Source organism: Copidosoma floridanum, unplaced genomic scaffold (genome assembly GCF_036245765.1).
Source record: "Copidosoma floridanum isolate Cflo_tuat_1 unplaced genomic scaffold, Cflo_Japanese_pri ptg000013l, whole genome shotgun sequence".
Classification (NCBI taxonomy): Eukaryota; Metazoa; Arthropoda; class Insecta; order Hymenoptera; family Encyrtidae; genus Copidosoma; species Copidosoma floridanum.
This window is the reverse complement of record NW_028321890.1, coordinates 24,039,462-24,052,133: the sequence shown is the minus strand read 5'-3', so window position 1 is coordinate 24,052,133 and position 12,672 is coordinate 24,039,462. Positions and strand designations below refer to the sequence as shown.

The following is a 12,672-nucleotide window of genomic DNA, read 5'->3' as shown; positions in this document are numbered from 1 at the left end:
ATAATAAGTTTTTTATGTCTGTCAATAAGTAATTTCTTATACGGTTGTCGTGGAAATATCTATTACCTACACTCTCAACATCCTGAAGATTTTGATTTGACTGTAAAAAAATTTAATCATTAGACAGGTTTCAGCCAACTATTTTGTGATTTAAGATTATTTTTATTGTAGTTTGAAAATTATTGAGACAGCTGTAACTAAAAAATAAAAGAACCTAATGTGAATGAAGCCATTCTTGAGTTTAAACTTTAATTAATATATTTATAAATTTTATTTACACAATTGACATTTTCACTTTAGATAAAGAGCAGATATTACATTTTAACCGTTGCCATTTTTTGCTCGTTACTATAAAGTTTTTTGAATTGGTACTTTGTATTAACTTTTGCTAAGCATCTCTTTTAATCAGCGTAAAAACAATTTCGTATTAACAAAATAATTTTTACGTTTATTTATAAAATTACCAGGTGTGGTAAGATATATTTTATACCACTTGAGCTTAGATACTGTCAGAACAACCCAAGGATGTAGTAGTTAAAGTTAGTTATACTTTATAACTCGATTATTTATATCAATGAAAGGGTTATTGGCCATAAGTTGCACAACAATACATCGATTTATTGCAAAGTTTCCGATTCACCTAGTCTAAAATGTAATTCGACACATCGCGTTCCGCACCGATAGAAAACTGATACAAAAACTTTCGAGTGCTGTCGTTTCTGGGCCTGTAAAATATGTTATCTGTTTCTGACTTACATGGACTAAAAGAAAGAAGGAAAAGGGATGGACCAGGAAAACGAGGCCAAGCAGGAAAAAAAAGGGATGCATCGACTAACACCGAGAAAAGTGAGCCAGCGGATGTGAAGAAGAATACTAGTTTCGCAGTATCGATAGAAAAAAAAACATACCTTCGGTAGTCCACAAAAGCATATAGCTGTTCTGGGGCATACACCCTCGTGTACCCGGTACAACCACCTCAACGGAGATATCCGTCAGAGAACTCAGAGCCGCGAGGGATGAACTAGAAAGCCAAATCGAATTTCTCTACTCCCCCAAGTGGAGCAACAGGAAATTGAGCCTAACCTGCTTAAGATCGAGGCAGCCCCGACGGTGAAAGCAATACCCTCTTACAACCCCCTCATTAGGAGCTCCGACGACTCTTTTGCTCTCGGCACATATACCCATTTTGTTTCTCACTCCCACAATCTGTGCTGCTTCAAGGGTTGCTTTGCACCCCCGACACTTTGCTGGAATTATCATTCCCCTAGCACGTTTATCTATAAGTAAGCATGTGGGGGAGAAAGTCGCGCAACGATGACTGTCATTGGCGTGTGACATCTGGTCCCGCGAGACTTTGTCCATGCCAGGGTGGGGAGCTTCCCCTTTCTCCAATACAATATACCAGCAATAACCATACCATCCTTTTCTTTTTTTTTATATGCCCCCTCGCCATTGTTTCAGTTACCCCGAATCTGCGACGATTTCTCATCACGGGCCAGCATGTCGTCTACGCGTCTCCATCACCGCCTCAGTGAGCACCCTTTGCACGCCTGGGAAATTTATTTGACGTTTATGTCGACTCGATTAGCAGCACTGGCACATAATTTATAGCGGCATATTGCTTTTATCCGCATGAAAAAAGGAGATCTTTCTCTATAAGCGTCACGATTTTTATGGATATAAATCATACTGATATTGTGTATTTTTATTTCGTAAATTCATTTCTCTGTAAAGAAATAATGTAAAACCCAAAAAAAAGTGTGATGCAAGTAACAGATATTTGTGTGCTCTTGTCTCTATTTGTGGCAAACAAGGGATGTAGCCGTTTGATATTTCTTCATTTATTATTATTTATACTGTTTCTGAATATTAGAGAAAAAAGCATTGATTGAGGACTTTTAAATATTATTAGCTCCTCTACAAATCTGTAACTTTTTCCACAACTCACCAGTGTGAGTGCGTAGCACGTTTACATCGATGACTTATTTTTAGTAAGAAATACAAGTTATTTTTAGAAGTAAAATATGTGTATACGCATTCGTGATGAAAAAAAAAACATAACTTTTTCTCTAGATGCCAGTCTCCTGTATAAAAACATGTTTTTAGAAGCAAAAGTAATTTCAACAGCATAGTCATCTTTTGTAGTAAGTTTTTAAATCATCAAACTACAAAGATTGCAGGTTTTGACAAGGGTATGTGATTCTAGACACAGTATTTTGTCAAATGCTCAATACATGAACCTAAAGGTAATTTTTTAATTATTTTTCATCCTTAAAATTACAAAAAAATAAAAATTTTTTTTTTTAACTATGTTGTGTGCAGCTTTTTTCTCAGACATATGATAACTGATCAAATATTGTCCTAATTTTGGCTGTATCCTTGAACTGGATTCTTTACCTTAAAAATCGGGACAATCTACTACTTGAATTGTTTTTCAGGTTGAAGTGATCTTGTAAGGCATAAACAGAGTAAAAAAAGAGACAATTGAAATTCACTGAGTAGAAGAAAAACACATAACAATAGCGATGGCAGTATCAGCAATGGTAGAACTGCATTTTACATATTAAACTTGTCCGTAGAAAGCACATGTCCCTACGTAACCTACGATAAAAAGAGGAGATGTAAAAATAAAAGCCAACACAGCTAAAAAACGAACAAGTGGAAGAGGGTGGAATGGGAGCGAGAGAGAGCCAGCCCTCGTGAATTTTTATGGGATCACCGAGCTGAGTCGTGAATACGACGCGTTTGCACCTTTTCAGAAGGTGCGCGCACTCACCCCAACATCGTTCCTCCTCAACCCCCAGCGAAACATCGCCCTTCTCATGCTTTTTTTCTCGCTCTCATGCACTTTTTTTTTCATCACATACATGTATCCTGGAACCATCTACGTATTAGATACATGTGTATTACTGGAAAGCGCAACCTTTAAGCCAGAACGACTGGTTTGGTGTGCTACTTTTTTTCCTTTTTTTTTTTTTAATAACGTTTTTTTCATAAAAGATAAATATCTCAGTTCCATAACAAAGAGTCGAATACAGGAATATTAAATCTTCAAAAGTTACACACTTTTTATGGTATTTTATTATATTATGACCAATGTATAAACCAACTGTTTCTCTTACTAAAGAAAACCGTTAAAAAATGCAGAAAAATAATTTTCTAAAGTGACCAACTATAGTAACAATCTTCTTCAAACAAAGCATCAAACACTCAGCTTTTTAACTTTAAAAACCACAACATTTCATACAAAATACTTTTTTTTTTTTTATTAATGTTTTAATAATCCAACTTTATGTAGTATTGTAGTGATTAAAAATGTTTAAGCTTATTGAATCTTGTAATGAACTTGTCAATTGGGCAAAAGCACTGGTTGTCGATGTAATAAAAAATCAACGTAAAATTGTATCAAAACGTTATCACCCTTACAAATACACGCTGTGACATTTGAGCTTCCCAAATACCACGGAACACCGTTTAGTCGACGATCCCTGCCCAGCATCAATATCACCGGGGAGATGTCCCTAATTGTGCCTAGTGGAAGAACAATGGCATTCGTTTCAACGTACCTGATACGTCGATCCCATCGTTGCCGTTGCCTCCAGCAGCACGACCAGCAGCTTCCGACAGTCCCAGCAAGAGCACTATTCGCCACATCTTCACCTCTTTTTACAACTACCCACCCACATGTAAAAAAGAGAAGTAAAGGTAAGGAAGTAAGTTTTAATAGATTGTACAGCTAGGTCACAGGAGAGCACAAGCTAGTACAATGGCCCAACTTTTTGTAAACTGTGGCAGTAGCATCAGCATCACCGGCGCCAACGTCATTCACAAGGCGACAGAACCGCGAAACAACAAACCGGCTCGGCCATTCGAGCTCCCCAATTACCGTGGGACGGATGCTAACGTTGCTCGTAAACGAACAGTCGCCTCAAACCCTTTGCCCGAGCTCGCAAACACCCAGGGAAGGAACAACAGTAGAGCAACCGGTAAGGAGTGGAGCGGCATAAATAAACAACGAGAAAAATGAAAGGAAGGGGGTAGGAGGCCCCTCGTCAAATATTTGTGCCTCGCTCATTCTGCCGCACGTTTCAACTCGTACGCGCACATCGGGGAAAAAAAGAGCTACCACCCGCGTATGGAACGAGCGCTCCCCCAAGTATACCGATACGCACTATCGTTGCCATGCCTCCTTCGCGAGGATCACACTCTTGGGCCAACTCTCGCGTCTCTTCATTTTTGCCTCAAATCGTCATTCCAGCGATCACGTGACACTAATTCTCGTGACCGAACCACGTGTTTACACTGACTCGCACCACCGAGCATCGGGACCGAGATCTCGACTCGCTCGCTCGAGGCATCCGCGGTAACTTTGCACGCCACGAGCTTATCATGAAATCCCGCTGCTGTCCATTAAAACACCAAAATCTCACCCCGGAACTGATTGGCCGTCTCGCGGAGTGACAGGCATCCCGCGCACGTGGTCCTTCGCCAAGATCGGACCGCACACTGGCGCCCGACCGCTCTAGCCGCTGCGGGGCGCCGGCGCCCTACGCGAGGGAGCCCCACCAGCCGAGGGGGCGCGAAAGAACGGCCAACCACCCCGTGTACGGGGGTGATGTGTATACGCGCGCACCTTCTCGCAGAGGGTAAGAGGAGCTTGGTTGTCCCGGGGACGATGATGTGCGACGTGGTGGTGGTTACGCGCCCGTGGAAAACCTACCCTCTGGCAGCATGATTGATAACGTTAGACCGAGTTTATGATACGACGGTGGCAAAGAACGCAAGAGGACCTCAATGGGACTGGGATGGAGGGACGCAGGAGTTTTCCTGGACTGCTGATGAAGTGCGTCGATAGTAGATGCAGTCGGGTAACGATGGACAACGGGGAAACGGGAATTCGATGGGGGGTAGATTGAGCGGAAGGAAAAAAAGTTTATGATGTATCAGTACGATTCAATTGTAGATACAATCGGTAGTTTAACGTTAATGGTCTTGGTTTGATGCTTTAAAAAAATTATTTTATCCATAGTTGCCAACACAATGAAGGCAATTATAATGCGTCATTGTGTACGATTAACAACGTTTTTTTTATAATGATTTCTTGGCTTTTAAAGATTTTTGTGGTAAATACTGTAGAGATTAACAACTAGATGAAGCAACTCAAAAGGTGTAATAATGCAGAAAAACTAAATTATTTCTAATAATAATTTTTACTCGATAGATTTCCATGAATCGTTTGAAGTCTGTATTAAAAGGGCCTTTTTTGATGAAATATTTATTCTGTGATTAAATAAAAAAAAACGACGGTCAATTATCCTTTGTAAAGCTATCTTTATCATTTTAGGCAATAAATTATATTTTTTTTAATACTTATAACACAGAAATACTATGTCATGAAGAATATGATAAGCATCTTCATGCACCCCTTATCATTTAATTAGAATGATGAATTAATTGTAACCAAAATTTTGTTTTTGGTAAAGTTTTTCTTTTAAATAAATCTAAAAATAAGAAATATATGTTTTCTAAAGATATGTATTATTAATTCTAGAGAGATTTTGTCTAAAACAGTAGAAATTTTTATTGATAAAAATAGATGTTTCCTTATTTATACGTTTAAAAAACACCATTTTTTACCCTCTCTATGTCAGCCAAACCGATCTTCACAATGAAAAAAAAAAATTTGTGTACTTTGTTACGTACAGTAAATTTGAAACGTTGGGTTTTTTCTAGCAAAAATAAACTAGCGGTTAAACTAATAAAAAAAACCTGTATTTTGCAGATTAACTAGCTTTTATAACGTTGACTTGTATTATTACTTTTTCATGTTCATATTATTTATATTTTAAAAGTAATTTCTTATTTTTTGTCGAAATAAAAAAAGGTTTTGAAAAGTTTGGATTACATAATTAAGGCAGAATTTAAAAAGAAATTTCTGCATTACATAATTAATTTTATAAAATTGTTAGTACCATTATTCGAAATCTTGCATGAATATGTACATACAGAAAAATCTAGTAAAAATTTAATGAAGGCATATAATTTAGTTTGTAATACGTGGCTCTCTAAAAAATTGTTTTATTATAAATAACTTGAATGTAGTCAACACACAAAGTGATTTTTTTCTGAAAAAACATCGCAATTAACTATTAAAATTTTGAATGCTGTTCATGAGATACCCAACTTTTATTTTGCTTCCTTTCATACGTCATTTTAAATTAAATATGAATATAGTACGAAAAATATTACTTCATAAAGCTTATGTAATTATAAAGAGATAATGATGAGTCATGTACCGATTTGAGGATATGATATAATTTTGAAAAAACTGTCATATTTTCAACATATTTTTTCTTATTGTAACGTAAATCATGAACTTTCTACATTATTTTTTAATATATTTTTGGTCTTTTTCGTGATGCCAAATATTTTCTCTAGAAACTCTGGTATTTTATTTTATAATAATTACCAATAACTATTAGAAGAACGAATGATTACATGTTAAATTGATAAAATTATTGAAAGCGTCAATAAGCATATGATAAAAAAATTACAATTGTTAAAATTATGCAAAATGTATTTAGATCGTGTTAGAATATGTCATTTTCGTCCACCACAAAGCCTTCTCTACGAAAAAGCTAATAGTCACTAAAAAGTTATCATTTTACTCTGCAAGTGAATTTTAGTCAAAACATTTTCAAAATGAGATTTTTTAAATACTGCAATAAAATGGGAATGGGCATCAATTTTACATGAGTTTGCTCAGTCTGCCATCTATGGTATACTCCTAAATCATCTACATTTTACCAACAGAAGTTATATCGATGAGAATACATTTTTCCATGATACAAAACAAACAATGTTATTGTTTAAGATGTGTCTTTATGTATTATAGTTTGTAATTTTTTTTTTTTATCTTTAGTACTTACGTTTGTTTAAAATTTATGGAATACCGACTCAACCGGACTTATTCTCACTCACCAATATTTTTAGTTCACAGAATCCGGAATGATGTCAGCACCACTTCAAGTTGTGTGGAATGTTTAAGTAAACAAATTTAAATTATGCTAAACTAATAGTAAATAAGGAAAAATAACATTTGCTGTAGCAACACTGAGCATTTAAAACAGCCAGCTTGGATATTATAAATGTACTACATTAAATACCAGCTAATAATTTTAAAAATTATCATAATATACAAGAACTATAAGGATTGTAAAAATACAATAAGATGTAATTTAACTAAAAAAGTTTTTTTTTATTTCATAATTTCACACACGATATGCATTAGACTGTTTTCGGTAATTTCACTCCGAGAGATTGATAGCAAACATTGGGTAGCAATATACGACCTTTTTCCAAGTAATAAAAAATGAACTTCGTTTGCTGTTGATTAGACTATCCTTGCCGGAACCTCGAAACACGTAATGCTTTTGTCCTCTTCCTTCAAAGCCCAGTGAACTCGCAAGGGAACCTGAATAAAAAAAAAGAAAAGAAAAAGAAAGAAATATTGTAAAAATTCCAACTGAAACGACCAAATAGGTATTTGCTACATATACATTCCGAAGTAATGATACTTTGCGAGCCGAGACCTCTCGATTTCGATGCACGCCGCCTCGGCATTCTTTATTTTGCAATTAAATGCTTCCCCTATACTCGACTTACTAATCGACGAGCTCCCGCGTACACTGATGTACACTCCGAAATCATGAATAATCAAACGAGCGCATGCACGAACGAGAGGTCACCTCTTTGGCGATTCGATGGCCTCAAGACTCGATTAAACCGATCATCGAGTGGCAATATACTGACCGGTGGGTAAAACGCCAAAATGTTGAACGAGTTGCTGTACATGTACTCGACGCCCTTTTTCAGTGGGCAGCCGCCAGCACCGTTGGCCCCCGTGATTCTCGTGCAGGCTTCAACGCCATTGACACCGATGAAGGGCAGATCGATGCCTGATATCGTGGCGCTCACGATTGTCGTGAGGTTCTTTATGTCCTCGGAGGGGATGAACTTTTGCACTATGTGGACGGTTGAGCCCTTCTTCAAGGTGCAAGGAGGCGTGTCGCAGCCAGTTATGTTGACGCCGAGCAGGCTGTCCCGAGGCACGTCTTGGATGGGAATAGAAAGGACAATTAATTCGCATCGATGCCACCAAAAGAGTCGTACATGCGTTCATATGGTCACACACACGCACACAAACTCCCAAGTGTTGAGCAACAGTACGGCGATGTACGCCAAATTGTGCCACTTTGCATGATGGAGCTATTGTCACGTGCTTGCGAGCACTCGCTCATAAACATAATTTCTTTTTTTCTTTTTTTCTTTTTTCTTTCTTTTTTTCTCATCGACTCTAGACTTTTTATCTTACTCTCCGTCATTCCGTGCTCTACTAATCAGCCCGAGAAAGAAAAGGTCATTCTGGAGATTGATTTACGCGATAGCTTGCGGGGAAGAAGTAATTTTTAATGACTGCGGATGCTCGTAAGAAGCCGCTGTGGACATGATCTCTTCTGCGCTGCCGTCGGGAAAGAAAATTTTATCAAGAGCTTGAAGCTATGTTTTTTTCTCAAAAGTTATAGAGCAGAAATTTATCACGTTAAAGCTATAATATGTAGTCAATTTTCTAATAACGACTAATTTTATAATAGCTGTTTGGTCAAATGCGTTAAAGATTGTTATGGTCGGAGCTAATTCTTTTTTTTTTTACTGTTTTATTACATTCTTTATACGAATTGAGGAAATTTTCTAACAATTTTGACGTTAATAGATACAAATAGTGTCCGTAACATGTCTTTAAAATTACTTCAAGCCAATTTTCAACGTGAAAATTATTTTGTTCGTAAAATTGAAAAATTGCACCGTCACACACGTTGTTCGACAAAATTTTGTTATTACTATACGCTGGTGTAATTCTATTAGAGCGAAAATTAAATTGTTGCCGTACAAGCACGAAACTTACGTAAACCATTAGATGTCTGAACGATGATTACTTTCTCCAGGAAAAGACATACCTTTTAGGGAATTTTTGTTAAATTTATGACTCAATGCATAATCAATTTATCGCACGATAGAGTTACGTAAAAATATTTTCATAGATAAGCCTCGATTCTACAAAGTAATAGGTGCTAAATAATTTGATATTCAACACATGCACGAGTATCGAGATAAAAAAAAAAAAAAGTATTTCTGAAACCAGCGTGACCAGTTGTATCTTTTGGAAGTACGAAGATGAGATATAAAAATAAAGCTTTGTACGTAACACATTTTATCAAAGAACTCGGATATTATCGACCACCTCTGCATAAAGTGGCCTCTACATTCGTTTCGTAAGCAGTAAAAAAAAAATTTTATCAAGAATCAAACACAAACTTTATTTCAACACTAATTATTCTTGAATACCAAATACGTGGTAATAAAGACACCGGCACTTGAAGCGCTCACTTACCGGTCTTGCACCTGGATACTTTCGTAGCACTGATAAAAGCAACCACGGACAAAAGAACAAAAATCGAGTGAACTGCTCTCGTCATCTTCAAATCGATCAAAGAGAAAGTAAGGAAAGTGAACAAATGAAAATGGTAACGCCACGCGCGTGACTGCGAGAGGTCTGGCCGACTACTTATTGGGCTTCTTCTCTTTAAGCAGCGGCGATCCGACTTCGACTGGACGACAATGACTCATGCGACGCGTCTTGGTGTAGACGCTGAAAGCGAGAGGCGCCGGCTACTTTGGAAGGGCAGAGGAATTTATGTATAGGAATATGCCGCATCGCTATGAGAAACACACCAATCTATTTCTATACCGCAAAGTATATAGCTTACAATGGTGGTACTACCACGTACGGTGTCCATGATGTTTGATCTTGATGAAAATTTTATGAAATGCCACGGGACGTTTTCTTTTGATTTTACAAGACGACTCAAGACGAGAAAGTATTTTACAATGGTGTGTGGTAGAAAACGTTAATCAAATGTGCATCGAATGCATTGATTTTACTATAACTCTATTCAAAATCTACGTATTTTACCAATAGCTATGAAAAAAATGGTCCTTATTTATTTATTTAGATCACTTTTCTTTTATATTGATTAATATTAAATTGAAGGTCGTATAAGTTGAGAGCTCATAAAAATAAGATTGAGGTCTTTCAAGAGTTTTTTTTTTTTTTTTTTTTTTTTTTAACTCTTACGTAAATGCAGCGTCCACGCAATAGCACTCCAGTTACCAATAAGCATTTTTTTTTCTTTAATTACACTCGTCAGCGTTTTTTACCTGTTTCATTGTGGCTAATACTTCTTTTCACAATGTAAAACTGTATTCTTATTTTATATACTTTTATAAAATTAAAAATATGCTCCTCTGTTGTACAATGAGTACTTTTACTTCACAAGCATAATGTATCATCATTGAATTCTGAAGTATATAGAATTCACAGTAATTATTTCAGGCACTAAATTACGAGAACAAAAAAATGATCAATATCTATGCAGTTTAATCTAAAAAGATTACAGCTCTCGTTTCCACTGAATCCAAATAAAAATTGTTCACTTGAAAATTTTTATCAAAAGATTACTAAAAAATGTCGATTTCTTTTAAAAAATATTACTGATAAATTCAGTATTATTAACTTGTTCCTGAGACACGTATAACGCTTATCACATCATAACATCAGCTCGAGCGTAACGAAAATCTGCGAGTAATGTGAGTACTCATAAAGTAAAAATCAAATAAGAAACCGTAAGGCGAGAACAATAATAACAAATTGACGGTGGTGTATTCAATTTTACTGTCAATGTCTTTTATGCAGAAAAAATTTATTGGAAAAAAGATAAAATTTGTAACATTCAAATGAGTTTTTATTGACCAACCATGAAGACAAAAATTAGAATACTAGCAATAACTTTGATTTTTCTTTGGTTATAATAATTTATGTTCTATTTTATCATTATTGCTTACGATATTCATGAATAATAAAATTTCTTATGTCGTTATTAAAATATGATGGATCCATCTTTTATTTTTACGAGTACTACATAAATTACAACAATAGATACAAAAGGCATATTGATTGTTTCTTTGCTCTGTATACTTTTTTCAGTCGTAACATTTAAATAAAAATATACAAATTCTCTGTAGGAAAATTTCTATATCTATGGACTGCGATAATTGACAGTTAAAGTACCTACAAAGATAAAAATAAGAGAATCGAGTTCAATTGAAAAGAACGTTGAAAGGTCAAAGAATAACATCAAATATATCTTCCGCGAATGAATTAATGATCTCACGTCTTGAGGCTTTTTTCCAAGGCTTTTGACGGTTAGCAACTGCAGTAGAGTACGAGTCATTTGCAATTTACTTGAAAAAAAGTGCGACAAATCGCACTTTACTGAGATGCAAACTCAACTGTGGACATTCTCCGGAAGTTTTGCAGTGACGTGGAGGACGAAAAGAAGAACGCAAATATGAAAAAATACTCCAGCGCATCTATATCAAACCCAGAACATTTACGGAATAATAAAATACCCACATACAACATACTCTCGCTTTAGTACAATGCAGTGCTTTTGTACATACAGAATCCTTAACTCTTTCTTCTTACCAACATCTGAATGGTCAAATTTTTTTTTCTTCTTTCTAGTTTTTATCCTAACATCTTTGTACTCATTACTCTTAGAGCATATTAAAACATACTTAGTCACTGCTACGTCAAATATTTCAATAAATCTGTGTAAATTGTTTTATGCAAATTAAGTGAGCAAGAAGGTTCTTACATTGTTTCAGCTAACGCTACATTGTCCTCTTTTGAAAAATTTTCAGTGCAGATAAATTAAACAGTACTTCAAAAATTTCTTTTAAAACGTTATTTTTAATTAATACAAGAGCTAAATATAAGACTCAGAATACATTTTATCTTCACGCTTATATTGAATATGAAAAAATCTTGTTACATGTTATCTATGAGTAGTTTATCAAATGATTGTATGGAACCAATGACTTTCTTTTTTTGAATAGTCTCATAATTACTTTTAAATAAAGGAATTGTAATAACTAAAAACTTGAACATTGTTGTTCAAAGTCTTGTAAAAATTCAATATCATTACTATTCATCCAAACAAAAAAATTGAATGAGTAGACATTATTTAAAATATGGTGCACATCAGACACGCCCTCTGAATAGTTTTCATACTTGTAAAAGAAGACGAATACTTTAAAAAATCAATATCTTGATGCTCTATCAGCGTACATTTTTTCCATCCTATCTTTTATATTTTAAGCTATATTTACATATTTTATTTAATTTTAGTTTAGTTTAATCATGCATTAAAGCAGAATCCGTGTGCATGAGAAATATTTTTTTCTTAAGTAAACCATTAAAAACAAAATAGAATAGTAAAGGTACAATAAACTATCAACATAATTAAAACTCCAATTACAATAGTTACAAAAATATCACAGTATTTTTACTATTGATGGGTAAGACAATTATCTACTTAATTTTTAGTAGGAAATATCGAAATTTCAAAGTATTGTGGGCTGTTGCTAAAGTCGGCTGCTATTTATCGTACGCAGCTCACTCTTGCAGGTAATGCAGACTTTTGACTGATGTACCTACGACCGAATTCATTTGAGGCTCGTGCATAAAAAAAAATCGATAAGAGCAGAGTA

The 12,672-nt window shown here is 35.3% G+C and overlaps 1 protein-coding gene across 1 annotated transcript; it reads right to left on the bottom strand.

Annotated features, from left to right (window-relative positions):
• Window positions 1–7,237: 7,237 nt before the first annotated feature.
• On the bottom strand, window positions 7,238–9,663 carry Npc2b (Niemann-Pick type C-2b). The gene is made up of 3 exons (XM_014363695.2): window positions 9,452–9,663; window positions 7,813–8,114; window positions 7,238–7,474 (listed from the first exon to the last, which is right to left on the bottom strand). Exons 1-3 carry the CDS (start codon window positions 9,534–9,536, stop codon window positions 7,394–7,396), a joined length of 468 nt encoding a protein of 155 aa, XP_014219181.2. The 5' UTR covers window positions 9,537–9,663; the 3' UTR covers window positions 7,238–7,393.
• Between the last annotated feature and the right edge of the window lie 3,009 nt (window positions 9,664–12,672).